Source organism: Halichoerus grypus, chromosome 14 (genome assembly GCF_964656455.1).
Source record: "Halichoerus grypus chromosome 14, mHalGry1.hap1.1, whole genome shotgun sequence".
NCBI classification, from domain to species: domain Eukaryota; kingdom Metazoa; phylum Chordata; class Mammalia; order Carnivora; family Phocidae; genus Halichoerus; species Halichoerus grypus.
Window position 1 is genome coordinate 83982146 of NC_135725.1, and position 19208 is coordinate 84001353.

The 19208-nt window shown below is 53.0% G+C and overlaps 3 protein-coding genes across 8 annotated transcripts in view; 1 reads left to right on the plus strand and 2 right to left on the minus strand.

The window, feature by feature from the left end:
* Nucleotides 1-30: 30 nt before the first annotated feature.
* Nucleotides 31-4383, minus strand: RPL35 (ribosomal protein L35). The gene is made up of 4 exons (XM_036112932.2): nt 4248-4383; nt 3672-3808; nt 2372-2453; nt 31-211 (listed from the first exon to the last, which is right to left on the minus strand). Exons 1-4 carry the CDS (start codon nt 4248-4250, stop codon nt 62-64), a joined length of 372 nt encoding a protein of 123 aa, XP_035968825.1. The 5' UTR covers nt 4251-4383; the 3' UTR covers nt 31-61.
* A 3661-nt stretch (nt 4384-8044) lies between these two features.
* On the plus strand, nt 8045-15589 carry ARPC5L (actin related protein 2/3 complex subunit 5 like). Its single transcript, XM_078061753.1, is given in 4 exon segments — nt 8045-8367; nt 12415-12511; nt 13828-14004; nt 15046-15589. Coding segments are annotated over 4 exon segments (486 nt in total). The 5' UTR covers nt 8045-8218; the 3' UTR covers nt 15109-15589.
* A 1065-nt stretch (nt 15590-16654) lies between these two features.
* Nucleotides 16655-19208, minus strand: part of GOLGA1 (golgin A1) — a 44327-nt gene continuing 41773 nt past the window's right edge. For 5 of the 6 annotated variants that reach the window (XM_036112925.2, XM_078061752.1, XM_036112923.2 and 2 more), the window contains one exon: nt 16655-18591. In XM_036112925.2, coding sequence (XP_035968818.1) covers nt 18511-18591 — 81 coding nt within the window. In that variant the 3' untranslated portion in view covers nt 16655-18510. The remainder of the gene's footprint in view (nt 18592-19208) is intronic. The other variant, XR_013443842.1, reaches the window with a different exon arrangement.

Genomic DNA, 19208 nt, shown 5'->3' on the forward strand with positions numbered 1-19208 from the left:
AAATGCCCGCAAACACAAAGCAACACCAGCCAGTTTGTCTGTGTTTTATTGACGCCAGTGCTCAGGCTTTGACCGCGTACTTCCGCAGCGGGTACAGCCGCTCCTTCCGCTGCTGCTTCTTGGTCTTCAGGTTCTCCTCGTGCTTGTTCAGCCGGCGGCGCATGGCACGTGTCTTCTTGGGTCGCAGATCCAGGGGCTTGTACTTCTTACCCTGGGTGATGGGAGAGCAGGGCGAGTCTGAGCACCAGGGTTTAGGAGCTACTGTGGCAGCAAAGGAAGCCCCAGAGGCTGGAGCCGAGCTGCTGGGGGGCACGGGGAGGATGCCGGAAGCGACTGAAGGAGGCCACGGGGGTGCGCAGGCTACTCTGTAGACCTGAGTGGGAGGAGACGTCGTACACCCGGCCCAGCAGGGGATGAGGCCCTGTCGGGGGAGCTGTCCTGGTGATGAATCAGACCTAGTCCCTGCTCAAGGAGCCCCCAGCCCAGTGCGGAAGACTGAACAAGCTAACGAGTGGCCCATCGCTGGTGGGAGGAAAGAGCTTAAGAAGGCTTCACCTAATGACTGGCAATAGCCTGGAAAGCAAGCAACTTGGTGAACACCACTTCCAAGGGGGAGAAAACAGTGTACACAAAAGCCCCGAAGGATGGCAGCTCAGGTGCCTTCTGGAAACTGCCAACAGCTCAGAGGGGGAGGCACAGGACTGGGGTGAGCTAAGTGGGGTAACAGCGTCAGGCAGAGAGCTGCTGAAACCAGCCATGCAGATGGGAGTAAGCGCTAAGGTGGGGGCTCGGAAGCACGAGTCTTCGCCCACCCACATCCCGGTTACCCGCAGCACAGGCCAGCCAGGGCCTCGTCCGTTTCAGGCCGACTAAGCGCTCAGGGCTCGGCTGTCTGCCGGATGAGGCACTAGCCACACACGCGGTCGCCACGAAAAACCCAGGCCCTCAGCCACCATAGCCACACGTGGCCCGAAGTCACTGTACCGGACGGCGCAGGCAGAGCACTTCGAGCACTAGAGGAAGTCTATCGGACAGAACTACCACAGGGCAGAGGCCTCACCTTCCCGGCCCTGACTCACTGGTGCCTGGCAGGGGCTGTACTCACCGGAAGACAATTCTTCCTGACGACCACCTCTATGGTCCCCCCAGAGCCTGATCAAAGAGTTTCAAGCCCAATTCTCAGAAAGATGCTCCCACACACAAATGTACACACATCCAGGGATGGCGGCACCCCCCACCCAACAGTACATGCTAGTGTCCCCTGGGGCAGCCAGCCCAGGCCCACCATGATGGCTTTTTTGACAGGTCAAAGCCTCCAGCTATTCAAACACTAACCGGGATGTTGATGTGAAGTCGTTTTGCGATATACTCAAAGCCCCTCATCAATTGACTTTAAGAGATTATCTCTTACTGGTTCTGCTTCACTACTTAAGCCCTGATAACACCAGTATTAAGGGTAAGAACAAGAATTGTCGTAAAAATCCTAGGCCAAGGGGCCAGACACCTGTGGAAATCTCCCAGGAGCACTCAATCCACCCCTCCCCAAGGCATGGTTTGGAACGTAGACCCAATCACTCCATTTACTGGTGACTCTGGACAATTTAACCTCTCTAAACCCTGAGGTTCCCATCTGAAAAATGAGAGTATCAGGTGCTTGAAAGTGACTGACATAGTGCTGGTAAGACAACTAAAACACTTAAAGTTAATCCTCACAGACGGCCCAAATTCACTCAGCTGGTGAGGATGAATTCAAAACCCAGGGCTCCAGCCAGACTCTCACCACACTGTTGATTTCCAAAATGTATCAATCTGAATGGTTTTATCTGTAAGCTAAAAAGCTAGCCATAATACATGTTTTTAATGGAAATGAAGAATTTAGGAAAGATGACTCCAAACACACATGTTTCATATAAGGCTATTAAAGATGCAAAACCTCTGAAGAGTTTAAAATGTGAAAGATGTACAGCATTTAAAATTACACTTAAAATCATTCTGTTTTCATAAAAAAAAGTTTATATTGATTCCAACAATAAAACCTCAGTGATTAATATTTTCAACTATTAAGATATCAGTTATGATTAAGAAATTAAGTACTTATTAAAGGAACCTTGCAATAAGTTTTCTACATACCACATCATCTTTGCTTTCATTCTTAAAGACAACTGCAGCCCTGAGGAAATGCAGTCTGCGTGCCATGCTAGTGGTTAAGATGCTAGTTAAGAAGCAAACCCACCTACAAGTTGGGAAGGCTCTGTAAAGCCCAGTCCCATGCACCCCAGCAGAAGCTCTTTATACTGTCCTTCTGGCCAAGGGAGGGCTGGAACTTTGCTCCCTGTAGCCAAGCATCCTAACTCCCCCAGCCCAGGCTCACCTTGTAGAATTTCCTGAGGTTCTCTTTCTGCGTCTGGTTGATGACTGTGAGAACACGGGCGATGGATTTGCGAACAACTCGGCTGCAAAACAGAGAGCCATCAGTGAAGGTGGTGGAGCCCTACAATGCTGCCACCCCCTCAAAGGCATCTTACTCAGGACCTGACCCAGATTTCATAAGGCAGGGGTATTCCCCACCAGCTCATCCATATTCACCCAAGGGGTACCTAACCCAGTCGAGGAGGCAAGTGTTTTGGGGGTAAGGCCCAAAGATTCTAGGAGGTGGGCATCTCACAAGTAGGGACAGGGAAGGGCTCCTGAGAAGCTGAGCAGAAGTGGAGGGTAGATTAGGAAAGATCTTCCATCCCAGGCCATATAGCCTCAGAGCTGTGAAGACCTAACCAATGCCAACCTGAATGAGCTGACTGTGGGAAATCATGCCTCAAGCTGGGCGACCAAATTAAGGAGTCACAGAAGGGGCCACTTGGGAGGGAGAAACAAGACGTCTGAGAAGTAGAAAGGCGATGGGGGGAAAGGATAAACCTAGGAACAGGCTGGGAATAAGTGATTTGAGTCATGTTGAATAGCAGGCATGGTGGGGGAAAGAGCTGGTAAACATGGTCTTGAGGATTCGGCATGCAACTTGTGTGTTCCCCAACTCATCCAACCCCCACCCCGCAGCAGAGGTTGGTTGTTGGGGGCCCATTTTAGAGAAGAGCAAAACAAAACAAAACCTCTGGGTGGTGAGTCAGCACACCCATTAGGTAGGATGTGGCAAAAGAGGAACGTGTGCCCAGTTCAATGGACTCCAAACCCATGTCCCCCGCACAAGTCCTGACGTTTGATGCATGTAAATCAGTAAGTTAACTACAACTCAAGTGAGGGGTGGGCGAAAGGCACCCACCTACCAAGTGAGGGGGAAAAAAATCAAGTGCTGGTGGGAGGTAGTAAAAAAGGGTCCAGTTAGATTTTTCAAGGCAGTGTGAAAAAGCGTCTTGAGGGACAACCCGTTCTTTCTCTGGTCAGAGAGAAGCTGAGCAAGGGCACTCCAGGCAAAAGGACAAAATGGTCCAAGGCGGACAAGAGGAAAATCACACAGGGGGTGTCCCATGCGGCTGGGTGCAAGTACAGGGAGCCCAGAGAAGCTGGGTCAGGACGCGCACGACACTCCAACCCACGGGTCCGTTACATGATCACTTAACCCAACGCTTCCTTCAGCCAACTTCGAAAACCCACAAATGCTTCCGATGCACAGGTGTCCCCCACACCAGAGAACCGGGGTTCGGCCGCCCCTCACTCACATCTTGGAGAGCTTGGAAGCCGCGCCGCCTGTCACTTTGGCGACGCGCAGCTGGGACAGCTCCACCTTCAGGTCTTCCAGCTGTTTAAGCAGCTCCTCTTTCTTCTTGCCGCGAAGGTCTCGAGCCTTAATCTTGGCCTGAGCGCAAGCACAGGTCGGGGTCAAACAGCCGGCAGGGCCGCCTCCCCCCGCCCAGCGGCCATCCTCCCCTCCACCCGCGGCGTGGCCAGCCCCAGGAGGGCGCGCTGGGGGCCCAGCTTTCCTCGCCTAGGCCGTGCCTGGGGCAGGGTAACCGAGGCCCCGGCGGGCCCGCCTTCGTGCAGGTCCGCCACGAGGCTGAGCCGCTACCCCCATTCCGCAGACGGGAAGACGGAGGCGCCGGCAGCGCGGGCTCAGCTCTCCGGGCCCAAACCGGCAGGGGAGAGGGCGGGAGACCTGCGGTGGCGGCGCGAGGCCACTCCGCACGGCGCCTTACAGGCCCGACTGGCAGATGGGACCCCAGCGCTCACCTCGAGCTCCCCACCCCTGGCCCCGAGCCCCACAGCGCGCGGATGGCACCCGATTCCACCGCCCTCACCATGTCTGCACAATCCGCCGCTGCCGCCGCCGGAAAGACGCCAAGGAAAGAGAAAGGGGGCGGGGCTGACCTCCGCAACTACTGCCGGGTGGCGGCGGGCGCGGCCAATGGCCCCGCGGCGAGGGAGCCCTAGCTCCGCCCCTGACACCCCACCCCCTCGCCTGGGGAGCGCCGTGGTTCGGCCGGTCTAGCCCCGCCCGGAGGAGCCGCGCACCTGCGATTGCTCTGGTCGGCCTCGTCTCCTGAGCAGAGCATTTGGGGAAACCGAGGCCCGGGGTGACCGGCAGCTTACCGGAGATGGCACAGTGAGGACTCGAATTCGTCCATCCTGTCATTTACTCGTTCATTCATTCATTCGGTAGACCTTGCAGGATGCCCAGTCCGCTGCTCTGAGCTGCGCGCCAGTGTCCTGGGGGTGGAAGGGCTGAAGGCTGAGGGTTTTCAGAGATGAATTAACACGGCTTCTACCTTGGAAGACTTTAAAATCCGAACTGGCGGGGAGAGGCAGGATCCGACAGCTATACTCCCTACTCCATAAATCGTTCTAGTGGAGGCAGCATGGGACAGGGGAAAGAGCATTCAGGGCCTTTTTTTAGTGAATCCCTTCCGATTTCAAATTCCTGCTCCGTTGCCTCGAGCTCGCTGAGACTCTTGGCAGATCCCCTCCCCTCTCTGAGTCTCAGTTTTCTCACCTGTGAAATAGGTATTTTTGAGGATTAGGACCATGGAAAACTCTTAGCACAAGATCTAATGTATAACAGTCCCTCAAAATATCATTGGTATTAATGTACCAGTGAAATGAACACTTGAGTTGGGTCCTGAAAGTTAAAGAATTCACAAAGCAGGGAAGGTGCTCAGGCTTTCTGACTGGGCAGTTTCATTGTTGCCTCAACCAGCAAGCACGAATCACTCTAGTGTCTCTCCATTGCCCTTAACAAAGATGCTCCAACACCTCTTAGAGCACTAGTTAAAGCCAGGTTGCCCCGTTGTTGCTGTCAGGCTCGAGGAAGCCTTCTTCCATTCCTTTATGGGGTTCTATGAATGGGCTTTAGCTTTGGACTAAATTGGGATACTACCTCCCTTTTGTCCCAAGCTTTCTGTTTTTGTTTTGTTGTCATTTATTTATTTTTAGTAATCTCTACATCCATCATAGGACGTGAACTCACAACCCTGAGATCAAGGGTAGTGCTCTTCTGACTGAGCCAGCCAAGTGCCCCATGTCCCAAGTGCAATCCTCTCTTTAGCCCCAAATATACTGAGTTAAATGTTAAATGTTAAAGTGTCTGTCTCTACAGCCAGCCTGGAAGTCAACCATGGCTGACACCTGATTTGGTTTACCTAGCCTCCAGGCCCAACACAGGGATGCTTGTTGGATGAATGAATTAATGGGCCTTGCCACAGACCACGGTGAGGCAGGCTTCCAAGAAGTGGATGGGTATGGGGAAGAGAGCAGACAGAGGGCAATCTTGGCATGGATTAGTCTTAAAAGGAAGTTGAATGGTGCACAGGGACTTTGCTGTCATATTTTCCAAATGCTTATAGTTCTTTTAGAGCTAATGATTGTGCATATCTTTCTGACCTTGGAAGTTATCTGTTGCTCCCGTTTCTCTTACAACGCCACTTCCAACACACCAGTAAATTCTGCAGCCTCTACTTTCAAAATAACCCAACAGCTTCCCACCACTCTTAATGGCAACTGCCTGGCCTAAGCTACCACTGTCTGTCACCTAAACTGTTGGTGTCACCTTTTATTTTTTTAAAGATTTTATTTATTTATTTGTCAGAGAGAGAGAGAGAGAGAGCACAAGCAGGGGGAGAGGCAGGCAGAGGGAGAAGCAGGCTCCCCGCTGAGCAAGGAGCCCGATGTGGGACTCGATCCCAGGACCCTGGGATCATGACCCAAGCCGAAGGCAGCTGCTTAACCGACTGAGCCACCCAGGTGTCCCCTTTTAAATCACCTCTCTACTACTGGCTCTTATTCCCATGTATTTTCAAGACAGCTGTTAAAGGGACCCTTTTCAAACTTAAGTTAGCTCATGTCACTGCCCAGAATTTCCAGTGTTGTCCCATGAGGTAGACCACATCCTTTCCTCAGCCTACAAAACTTTACAGCAGCCCCTCTACCCCCCCACTTCCATCTCACCTCTTCTCACCCTTGCAGTCCAGCATGACCTTTCTGTTTCTGGAATATACCAAGTCGGCCCTGTCTCTGGGCCTTTGCTTGGCTCCCTCCTTCACTTCTTTCAGGCCCCGGATCAGTGTCACCTCCTCAGGGACATCTCTCTTGACCACTTTATCTAAGGTACTGCCAGGCACTGTGTGGTTTTATACCCTCAGCATGCAGTCATCCCTGACATAGACATAGACTTTTAAAATTCTGCCTCCGTGACTGGGAGATCCACAGTCATAAGCAGGGCCATTATTTCATTCACCCAAACAGGCCATTTCTTTACTTGTAAAATGGGCATTTCTGGTTTAAAGTTCCTTCTGACCAGGAAGTTCTGGGGATATGAATTTCTGCTGTCTTGTGGCCTGCCTGGGTCACAAAGATTTCTTTCAAGAAATGGAGCTGAAAGGCAGGTGGGCTTTGCCTGTTTCCAGGACCCCTGAGACTTTTATTCAGCACCTATTTCCCAGCGTAAGAGTCTGTATCTTTAGCACCCAAGATTAGATAGCATCATAATCTGGCAATAATTTTTTTATCTGTAGACACAATTCAATGAGAAGTATTTGAGACAATAAAAAAGAGTCATATTTCATTAACTATTGGCCTTTATTAAAGGCCAAAGTACAACTCGGGGCACCTGGCTGGCTCTGTCAGTAGACCATGTGACTCTTGATCTTGGGGTTGTAAGTTCCAGCCCCAGGTTGGGGGTAGATTACTTAAAAACAAAATATTTAAACAAAAAGTACAATTATATGAAAACAAAGACCCAATTTAATCTAAGGTTAAGGCCTATTAACAGAATCCCTCAAGCAACTGCCCAGGCACTCAATTTTGGCACCAGAGTCGTCCTTGACTCTGCCCTTAGTCCCCCCACTCTCATCTTTCCCCATCTCATACTCTGGGGATTCGGCTTCCCACCAGGATATGCCTCTCCAGCCAGAACTGACTTCTCAGACCTAGGACCTCGCCCTTCCCGTCAGGATGGTGACCACAGGGTCATCTTCCTCTCCCCGCGTCCCCTACCCGCCAGGCCCAGGTGACCACTACACTCGCGGGGCCACGTCCAAATGTTTTGTCTTGTCAGCACTTTGGATACACTTTAAACGTCTTTAAAGTCTCCCAGTCCGTTAACGATAGAGTCACTGTGCACAAGGCAGGCACCTTCCTCCGAGCTCTGTGGTGGCGTTCAAGGTTCCTAAGATACGAGAATTAGGGTCTCCACCCCGCCCCCCGTCACTCCTGGAGGTATAAGAACTACTCAGGCCTCAGCTCGAAGGTCTTTTTCTCAAAGAAGTCTGCCCAGCACTCGACAGGCAGAGCCGGGAGCCTTCTCCTGGGGGCCCGGGCACCCTCAGTCTGGGCAGTGATAACCCCCCGCGTCCGCGGCTATGTCCGCGCAGGCCCCTTCCAGGGCCAGGGGCTCCTCGGATTCAGGAGGGAAGCTGAGCGCAGTTATGATGTCCACGATGCTGGGCCTGAGCGGGGACGGAGTGCCCGCTCCTCAGACGGCAAGAGTGAGGTTCCCCGAAGATGAGAGTCCCGCTCGGGGCTGTCGGGGTGACTACCAGGCGGATTCTCCAGCGCTTCCAGCCACTCCCCCACCAGGCCCCGCCCCTCCCGCCCACCGGCACTTCCGGTTCCGGCGTGGCCCGGAAGTGGGCGGGCGGCGGCGTCTGCGCGCGGAGGAGGTGGAGGAGGCGCCGGGCGGCCGCTTCCCGCCCCCGAGCCTGAGCCGGTGCCCAGCGGGCTAGAGCGGAGGTCGGACGCGGAGCGGAGCCGGCTGAGCGGGCGCCGAGTCCCCGCCATGGCCCGGAACACGCTGTCCTCGCGCTTCCGTCGGGTGGACATCGATGAGTTTGACGAGAACAAATTCGTGGACGAGCAGGAGGAGGCGGCGGCGGCGGCGGGCGAGCCAGGCCCGGACCCTAGCGAGGTGGATGGCCTTCTGCGGCAATATCCTTACCTAGCGCGGCGGCCCGGGCGCCCCTCAGGCCGGCCTCCCTACTCCTCTCACCCCCGGGCCCCTGAGGTCTGTCTCCCAAGTCCCTTCCGATCCGGCCCCCCTCGGGCCAGGTTCCCTTACTGCGGGTATCCCCCCTTCCCTCTGATCCGGTCTCCCCACTCCCCTTGTCCCGGGCTCCCCTTGTCCCGGGCTCCGGTCCTCGGATCTTCCCTCAGCAGCGCGGCCCCTAGCCCCTGGTGGACCCGCCGGCTCGGCAGCCCCAGAAGCATGCCCGACGCGCTTGCAGCACCGCAGGCCCCTCATTCTTCCGCGAGGCCTGTCCTCTTTTCTTCCCCTCTGTCTCCTCATCCCCTCAGACTGACCGTTCCTTGGGTTCCCCATCACTCCATCCCTCCCTTGCAGGAAATGGGGCCGTTCTCGAGCTAGATGGGCGGGAGGGGCCGAGGTGAGCCCCGCTGAGTAATTGAGCGGCCTAGACGGCTCCCGGGTACAGCCCTGTTGGGCTGGCTTGCAGCACCACACGAAGGTCGGTGGGTGGGTGGCTGAGGGATAGAAAGGACCCAAGGGGGAGCGAAGGCTGGAGCCTTAGTCCAGCCCTGAGGTCAGAGATTGTGCACGTCCCACCCCGGAATCAGTCTGACCCTCCAGCTTCATGCTACTCTTTTTCACCTGTTCTCAGCTTCCTGTGAACACCCTGGGCTGTGGACCTTGATGGTCTCAGCCACGTTCAACAAGCGAGTTTTGGCTCCCTCCCCGAAACAGCCTTCTTGTGCAGGAAGCCGAGAAAGACTAGTCGTTGAGAGCTATGAAAAACCAGAGAGCATCAAGTGAAATGTAAAAGTAGAGCCTCATGACTGGAGATGACTGTTCTTGTGGCCACATAAAGCAAGCATTTAGAAAACAAGATTAAAAATAGAGGTGGTTGTCACAGGCTGCTTGGTCCCTTAGCCGTCTGAGCGCAGGAAACTGACTTATTCTCACAGGAAGGATTTTTCTTTATTCAAATGGTGTTACAGGAAGTGCCTGCCCCTCCCCCGCATCTGCCCGGGCAGGGTTGGAGGCTCATGCTGTATATAAATCAGGTTCTGGGTGTTTAATCAGTTGACTCAGCTTGGGCAGTCGGGCCCATGGACTACCTTAGGGAGGAGTCCTGCGCTGTTCCAGTGTGCCTTTGAACCAAAAACCAGACTTTGAACAGCAATGTGCTTTCAAAGATGGGGATTCAAACTTGTATTTCCTGCCCCATCAGGATCACCCTGCTTACCCCATTGATGAAAGGGGGTCATGAGAAGGACCCTCATGAGGGAAGATTGATTCTGCAGTCTGGTGCAGGACCTGGCTTATGGGCAGGAAGTACCAAAAAGGCTCCGGGGTCGGGCCTATGGCCCAGGACCATCCACAGATGGGGAGAACAAAGTCTGGTGATGTGCTCTCTTGGTCCTGGTGCTACAGGGACTTGTTGAAGGTCATCTCTTGGTACGCCCCCTGACTAATGATAGGTTCCTTGAGGCTGCTCAGAGGCCAAGGTTTAGCACATCCAGTTGGTGGCAATTTCTCCACTAGTGACAGTGCCAGAAACCTTGTTACCATAGACTGTCTACCTCTTGGGATTGGAGAAAGGGAGGTTAGCAACGAGAACTGAAATCCTGGCTAATGTGGAGCCCAGGGAGGGAGGAGGAAGGAACTGGTATTTACTGAATCCCTATCATGTGCCAGGTACTGGACTTACATTAGATCACTGAATTTAAACTATAGAACAGGCTTCTGGGAGTCTTAGAACAGAGGCCAGAGGATTAGGGATAGAGATTGATTGATTGGAGTGGGGGAATGTAGGGAGGAGGAGGCCTGTCTTACTGCCTTATAGGGAATCGAGTCTTGGTAGGAAATCACTCAGATGAACTAGAACATGGGCTGTGTATCCATGCAGACCTAACTCTATCATGCTATAGTTGTGTGACCTCATCCCCTCTCTGAACCTCAGCATCCTCTTCTGTGAACAGGAGGGGAACCCCGCGGGCCTTACAGGTCCGTGGGAGCATCACAACAACACTGTGAGGTTTCATGGTGCCGGGCACCCAGCAGGTGTCCTGGACATGTAGTGTGGGTCTTTGGGTAGAGCGACAGTAGGGGAGTGTAGAAAGAGCTTGGCTTTGGAGTTGGGCATACTTGGGTTTGAAGGCCAGCTGGACAGCGTAACTTTTTAAGCTTGAGCAGGTCATTTTCCTTCTCTGAGCCTCAAATTCATTGCCTTTCAAATGAGAATAATGATTCTTGTCACAGAGCGTTGTTAGCAGTATTGAGATGACATATGAAAGCACCTGGCAAAGAGCTGAGACCTTGTAGGGAGTTTAAAATATTCGTTTTTCTTCCTCACTGAAGAACCTTCTGGTCCTCGGGAACAAGGATCTGTCCAAAGCAGTGGTTTTGAACAATTTTGCACTCTCTCCTCCCCCTGAAGAAATTTGGCATTGTTTGGAGACATTTTGATTGTCACAACTTGGGGAGCACTGCTGGGATCTAGTGGGTGGGGGCCAGGGATGCTGCTAAATATTGTGCGGTGCACAGGACAGACCTCACGTCAGTCGTGTGGTCTAAAATGTTAATAGTGCTGTGGTTGAGAAACCCTGATCTGGAGACGAGGGCAGCGGTCCCCAGGCTCCACAGCCTGTTGTAAGCTGAGCACGGGGGCCAGCTTGATAAATGCTGTGCACTCCCTGCTCCCCAGATGTCCCCAAGCTGCTAGAAGCCCTGTATCCATCAACACCTATAGCCAATGCTTGGTGGGTTGGCACTACGGAGGTAACTAAAGCAGTGACTCTTCTTGCCCCCGCGGACTAGTTTCCCTGCCCTTCCCTGTCCATCCCTTGAATGATTCTGTTTGTCAGCCGTGCTGGTTAGTGAAGAGAGCCGGCCTGCATTTCCTTCTAAGCTGCTGAGACTCTGCGTATTGCTCTGGGACGCCAGATCGGAAAACCGTTCCAAGGGAGACGTTATCAGTGGCTGGTATCAGACTGGCCCTTGCCTGGCTGAGGAAAAGGAATTCCAAAGCCAGCAGATATAGGGGGTGGGCTGCCTCTCCATTGTGGAAGGTGGATCAGAGCTCAGCAGGCCCCTGGGTGGTGCAGGCCCGGCACGGTCAGGATGGAGCCCACACTAGGGGAGATGGGACTGGGCTTTGCTCTGGAGGCTCGCTTCACAGACAGGTATCACTGCACAAACAGGAGGAGAGACCTGATTGGGCAGCAGCCATTCCTTGTTCTATTTTTGAAGCTTTTTGGCTGAAGCCAGTGTTTCAGATGAGGAAATGAAAGTTGGCTGATGTAATTCAGTTTAAAATAGGTGTCACCTTTGGGGACCTAACCCAGATTGTCATTTTCTTTTGAGTGCTGTGTATTCAGACCTCAGCAAAGAATGTGTCAGGATTGCAACCAAGGTTGAGGGGGGTGGGGAGGGTCGGCTCGTATTTTGGGGAAGAGCTTTTAGATTAATAAATCTCCCTTTTAGTAGCAGTTGGGACGTCACAGACCTGGGTGGGTCTTGCAAGATAGCAGTTTAAGCACATCTTAATTTCTTTAGCAGTTGAATCGATAAAACATTGGATTAAGAGTTAGGAGACCTCCATTTGTGCCTTCGTCCTTCCCTTTTGAGAATGAGAAGGTGACAGGGATAGCCTCGCATCACTGTTGTTGTGAGGACCCAGCAGGGCAGACAGGGTGCCCAGTACCAAGCAGGTGCAAGTGAGCTCAGTCAGTTTCTATTGCAGGTCACCCCGAGAGGGCACTTGCTTTGCTCCTGCCTTCCAGGGTGGGAGGGAAGGAGTGTCCAAACATGTTTCGGGGGTGGCAGAAGGAGGGGCACTCTTGCTGTGGCTCAGGAGAGCTCCAGGCTGCTCTCTGAATGGGCCACAGCCACACCTGGAATCGGCAGTGGGGCGCGGTGGCGGGGGTGGGGGCATGTGGATGTCATTTGACTCTTCTCTCTCGAGCTGTTTTTGAAAGGAGTTCATTAATAAAAGCACGGACATGCTTGAACCTAACCATCCTTAACTGGTGGTGATGCACAGGGGACATGCTTCGGGCATTCCACGCAGCCTTGCGGAACTCTCCCATCAACACCAAGAATCAGGCCGTGAAGGTACGGAGGGTGGTGCTGCGGCTTTGCTGGGTGGTGCTGGGCTCGGGGCTGAGCCGGGCGAGCAAGCGCTCCCTGGGGCTCCAGACAGCCTCAGCGAGGCTCTGCCGAGGGAGGGAGTTGACCCCGGGCGGTGCTTCCATGGCAGCCTCCAGGCACTCCTACCATCAGAGCTGTCAGTGTTTATAGTAAAAGCTCCCCAAAGAAGCAGGCCTCCCCAGGGCCTGGGGGTGGGGGCGGTGAGGAGTCGGCCCAGCCCTTGCTGCTTAGCGAACCTATAAACTAGCTTGCCAGTGGGACTTAGAGCAGTGTTTCTGCTTTAAAGGTTATTGAATAGGCTTTATTTGCATAAGGATTTTCAGTGCTTTTAAGATTTCCTGTCTTTTAAAAACAAGGTGAGGGGTGCCTGGGTGGCTCAGTCGTAAAGCGTAAAGCGTCTGCCTTCTGCTCACGTCATGATCTCAGGGTCCTGGGATCCAGCCCCGCATCGGGCTCCCTGCTCAGCCGGGAGCCTGCTTCTCCCTCTCCCACTCCCCCTGCTTGTGTTCCCTCTCTCACTGTCTCTCCCTGTGTCAAATAAATAAATAAAATCTTAAAAAAAATAGAAGTAAAAAGTTGAGAAGATACAGTCGTGCTTTATTGCATCACAGCTGTTTAGAAGCTGTCTGAAATTTGCTCCAGGGAAAGGGGTCTCTCCGAAGCTGGGGTTTTTGCCGGCTTGTGACAGCATGTTGATGTAAGCAATGGCTGCCCCTCTCAGGTGGAGGGAAATGGCCCCTCTGTCACTGGGGTGAATGCAGAGGGAAGCTGCAGCTTTTCTTAAACGTGTTAAGAAAATAGATCTCCACAGTTGTGATCTTGGGGAGTCTGAGCCTTGCAGGTGTCCTCAAAAGCAGTGATGTTTCTCTCCGGTAAACCACTTACTCTTCCCCCCAAAGAAGTGAATAACTTTTTTTTTCTTTTTAAGTATTTTATTTATTTGATAGAGAGCACAAGCAGGGGGAGTGGCAGGCAGAGGCAGAGGGAGAAGCAGGCTCCCTGCAGAGCAGGGGGAGCCCGATGTGGGGCTCAATCCCAGGACCCCAGGATCATGACCTGAGCTTCGAAGGCAGACGCTTAACCGACTGAGCCTCCCAGGTGCCCAGAAGGGAATAACTTATTGGCCACTTACTTTGTAACTGTCCCAGACAAATGAGAAACTGGGCAGTGTTTCTGAGAGTTCTGACCACTTGGTTTGGCATTTCTGTGCCTGTCTTGGAGGACATGGATGTGCCTGGGCTTTGGCTCTGGGCGTCACTCCCTTTCTCTCGCCTCTACAGGAACGAGCCCAGGGCGTGGTGCTGAAAGTGCTCACAAACTTTAAGAGCAGTGAAATTGAGCAGGCTGTGCAGTCGCTGGACAGAAATGGCATTGACTTGCTAATGAAGTACATTTATAAAGGGTTTGAGAAGCCCACAGAAAACAGCAGTGCAGTGTTACTCCAGTGGCATGAAAAGGTACGTGAACACAGCGCTCGTGCAGGCGGCCCGCCGACCGGCCCCCAGCCCAGGGGTTGCAGCAGCGGGCCCGAGCTTCCGAGACAAACACAGGACGGCCTGACAGGCATTCGAGAGTAAGGGGCTACACCTAGAACAACCTAGGACATCTGGTCACTTCTCCCGGGGAAGCACCTGCTAGGGGTTCACTGGTTCTGGTAGTTGCAATTGCTTTAGCGGCTGGTTTATGCCCGGCGTGTCATGGGGCAGGTGACGTGGCATGGTGAGAGAGACAGGGAGTCCCAGGTGGGAGGGAGGCAGGCTTGCTTGTGGCTGGGGCTTCATAATACTTGGTTTGCATCAGTGGAGGGAGCCGCTTTGCATTGGTGAAGGTGGTGGGTCGGGGGGGGGGGGGGTGGTCTCAGGAATGCAGGCTGAGCCCTCCAACTAACTCTTGGGGCGTCCCCCTCTGGCCTCAGCCTCACTAGGCCGGTGGGGGCTGGGGGGCAGTGGCAGAAACCTGGATGCTCACTGAAGAGGGCCTGCAGCCACCTGAAGCGCAAAGAGCTGTGCCTGTCCCCTGCTCAGGTCGTTACAAGAGCAAGGCATTTCGTCTAGCCACCGTCCCCCTGCCCCGTGGAGCCACGGGAAGCTTGCTCGTCATTATCGGAGGCCGGGCCGCTACCAACAGCCTGTCCTTCCCAAAAGGCTCTGTTGAGTTGGGAGGGGTCAGCCACTTGGGCAGCCTCGGTGCTGGGCTGTGGCGGCCTTTGGTCCTGTTGCTGGCCGTGCTGTGCCTGTTTGGCCAGAAGGTGAATGGGGCTTGGCCGGGGGGGGGGGGGGGTGGCCGTGCTGCTCAGGACCCGAGCAAGCCCTCTGCCTGGTGTGGCGGCCAGGCCCTTTGTTTGGTCCCTTTAAGGCGACTTGGTGCTGAGCCCCGTTGGCATTTCTAAGGAGGACTCGGGGAGGCAGCTGTGATGGGTCCCACGTCCCCCGGCAAGCCGGGCTCCCCCTGGGCCAGCTGGGTCTCATTTGACTCCTTTCCTTTTCCTGCCCCCACAGGCATTAGCAGTAGGAGGACTAGGCTCCATTATAAGAGTTCTTACAGCAAGAAAGACTGTTTAAAAAAATAAAAGGACTCATGTTACCTTGAGAAGAATTTTGGATGCACAGGCTGATGAAGAAGGGATTGACAATGGACCATCTTCCTGGGATCTCCCAGCTGAACTATTTCAGGACATGCATCCGCTGAAGTGTATTTTATTTTCAAGGTGGAGGGAGAACTTGTCTGTTTCCTAAATCCTTTGCAGGATCTGATAGTCTATGCCTTTGTCCACGAGTAACACGGAACTGACCTCGTAACTGTCTGCCGGAGTGGCTGGTCAGCGTTGGTGGGCGTAGCTGTGCGCTCTGCCTATTTCACGTGGGGGAGGGACGATCTGGGCAGGTGCAGATCCAAGGGCTGTGGTCAAAGGGAGACTTGTTTTTTTGAAGTAGTAAAACTTGGAGGGTTTGTACAGACATCCCGTCTCCCGACAGAAGATGGGCTCTCTTGGATTCATTGTAAAGTGCCTGCTGCATCAATAAAGCTCTTGGCTTATTAGTATGTACTTGCGGTGTGTTTCATGTATGTAAAGCAAGTAAGGAATGGGACAGTAACGGACGGGAACCTGATGGGGTGGGCGTGTCCCTGCGGAGCCGGTGCCAGGGAGGGAGCGTGGTGTCGGCCGTCCCGCCGCAGTACCTCCGGCCTGCGCTCGCTGCTGCTGGGTGCTGTGGAGTTGGCTGAGTAACTGTTGATTGGTTTTACTCCTTTGATTTGTTTGTAATTTTGGAACTTATTTAATAAAGTGCCAAACATTCAGTAATTGATCTAGGCCTTAAAAGTCTTTAGTTTGTGTGACTACACTTGGAATGTTTTGGGAGCACACCCCAGAAGGGCCCGGTCACCATCTCCTGACGCTGGCTGGGGCTGTGCGGCAGGAACGCCCTGAGATGCTGACAAGTTTTTTTTAAAGGATTAAAAGCCAGAAACAGGTACTTTCAGCCTATAGATACAAAAGGAACATTTTGTTCCCTATAACCACTAACAGCCAGCTTCTTTGAAGAGCAAGATGTTTTTCTAACCTTTTAAGCACGTGGAACTGCAGTCTGCATTGTTAAAGGACCCTATTGATGTGGTTCTTGGAGAGAAGACATTGACCAAAGTGGCACAACCCTTCCAATTCCTCTGCAGGACCCCCACCATTCCTGGGAGGTAGGACTAGACTGCTGGCTTCATTAAATTACACGTATTTACCTAAATTGGGGGGGGGGGTGCTTTCTGAAAGACAAATGTCCTATAGCCATCTCTCCTCGCCCCCTTTTTGTACTTACTAGGTTACTGGTTTATCATAAAAGGATATACTCAGGAACAGCCAGATGGAAGAGCTGCACCGGGGAACGGAAGGGGGAAGGACACGGAGCTTCCATGCTCTCCGAGCATGCCACCCTCCCCACATCTCCGCTCTCCAGCCCAGGAGCCGCCCTCCCCACATCTCTGCTCACCAAACGGGAAGGTCTGTTCTGTAGTCCATGAAGTTGGCCTCGGAGTATTAAATATAAGACACAAAGTACCAAATTTCATTAAGTCAAATACTAACACCAGACTATCAAGTAAAACCCACTGTAGTTGCATCTGGATTAAAGAGCTTTAATCAAAAAGTGACACCACAAATGAATTTTCTACAGCAGTCTTAGATAATACAATTCCTATTTACAACACGGAGAGAGATCCAAATCCAATGCTTATATAAAGGGCTATACATACTGTCCCTATCACAGAACGTTTTATACAAGTGAAAGTGCATTAAATCACTTAGAGTATTTACTCCACTCTTCCTCTTAAAGCTGAAGGAAATTCGACATGCAGGAGGAAAGCCCACTCAGAACGAACCCTAAGCAGGTCCAGGCTGAGTGGAAGCTGCCGGGGGCTGTGGGCAGGGCGGGGTGAGACCAGCTCAAGGGCTGGAGAGGCCTCAGCGGAGTCGGACCGGTTGGCAAGCCCTGAGCCACCCGATGTGGGGACTCTCCTGGAACAGCTGGAAAAGCTCCCTCTTACTCACCGCAGTTACAGAACAGAAGGAATTGCTGTCTTGTGTCCCCACCAGATAAATGGAAATTCTAAACAAAGGAAAGCCATCTGCAGGGAGGAGCCACGTGAGGAGGGAGGCACCTGGAGAATGGGTGGCTTGGGTGGCAGAGAGCCCAGCTGGGGTGACGGTGATGCTGCCCTTGCTTGGTACGCCCAGGTCTGTGGAAACGTAGTACATTAACTCTGCAAATCCGTGTTTTCCCGTGAGATATGTTTTACATGTTTTACTCCTGGGCATTTCTGAGAAACGGGGTGGGGGTGGGGGGAGAGGTGGTGGCTCCACACACGTGGCAGACGGCTTCCGACGTTTTGGTCAGGGATGGGGGGGGGACCAGTGCCGCTCGCCCTGAATGGAGCAGACTGTCCTTAACCGGAGCAAACGTGGGATTAGCATTTGCTCAGTCTCACAACACAGAATTAAGAGCAAAGCAAATGAAATACCACCACTGCTTCAGAGGGAAGCAGAGACCATAGAATGCTAGTGAAATTAAAAAAGGGAAAGGCATCCCAATCTTAGAAATAATTTCCTCTTGATGCTCTGATTTGCCTTTAAGAACACCAGTTAAATGGATTTTATAATACAGACACGTTTATAGTAGCGAAGAACTTTAGCTATAAAAAATAGTTTAAAATGGTTTACCAGCAACCTATCCAAGACAAGTACATTCATTAAAAAGGCAATTGAGTGTATTTGGTACTAAGGATCTTTTTTCATATATCTGCTAGTTTTCTTCAGTAAAGTGAGATACTGTCAGAAAGTTGCATATTCATGAATCCACACTGGCCCGAATACCTTAAAGATGCGCACATCTAAAACTCTGGGTGGTTTGAGAAACAAGGTGAAAGAATGTTTTCTAGAGAGGAAGGGGTAAAAAGCCTCTTCTATCTCATCTGAACCCAAACAAGCTAACTGGGAAGGGGAATTTGAACACCCACCCCAGTGAGCTGGCTGCGTGGCAGGGGCATGAGGCTCTGGCCTGCTGGGCACCACGTCGAAGGGCTGTCTTTCCATCCAGCGTGGTCACTACGGGGTGGACCCAGTGCCTCCTCCCTGCCGGAGGCTGAGGGCTTCAGCTTCAAGCGCTAGCATGGACACTTAAGAGGATTCAGGTGCGGACGAGTGCCGGCCAGAGCTGGGATTTTAGCAGCACGGCGGAAATGTGGGCAGTGCCAGGACCCTCCCGTTTGGTGAGCACGATGACGCAGGGACAGCCACCTCCTGAGGTTCAGATCAGTCTGTCGGGAAGGGGGCCTTAAGTCTTGTAAACAATGTTTTGACGCTTGTACAAAATACTGCAGTTACAGTGATTAAAAACCCACCCAGACTGGTGTGTCAGTGTTCTTTTCACAGAAAAAGTGTCATCGCGTGGAGCTCCGCCTGTCGGCACTTCCATCTAGGACCACGGTATCCGAGGGTTGGAGATGGATGGCCGGATGCTGCCCTTGGGGGCTGGCTTGGACCCAAACCATGACATCTGGGTTGGAAACAGAAAGGGCTCCTGAGACGAGCATCAGGATGAGGTTCCAAGGAAGCTGAAGGCACCCGCCCCCCATCCCCGAGCCACCCCTGCGGCCCTCCATGCCTGTGGCGCCTGCCGTGAGCTCGCCGTGAAGATGCTGGTTGCGGAGACCAGGCTGCGGGGCGCGAGGGGGAGCAGCAGAAAACGGAGTTGACCAAAACCAGGGGCTGGGACTGTACGTAATTCTGCCTTAAGATTTTCTTTTTGTTTTCAGCAGGTACTTTCTGAATATTTTATTTTTTAAAAAGTCTGGATGCCGGGGGCGCCTGGTGGCTCAGTTGGTTAAGCGACTGCCTTTGGCTCGGGTCATGATCCTGGTCCTGGGATCGAGTCCCGCATCGGGCTCCCTGCTCAGCAAGGAGTCTGCTTCTCCCTCTGACCCTCCTCCCTCTCATGCTATCATTCTCTCTCTCAATAAATAAATAAAAATCTTAAAAAAAAAAAAGTCTGGACGCCGGGCCAGCCCCGGGGCTGCTGCCGTTAGAGACATTGGTGAAAGAGCCCGGGAAAGCACGGAGCCTGTGGGTGGAGCACGCACGGCCGTGTGTGCGGGAAGCACCACATCCCGGGGA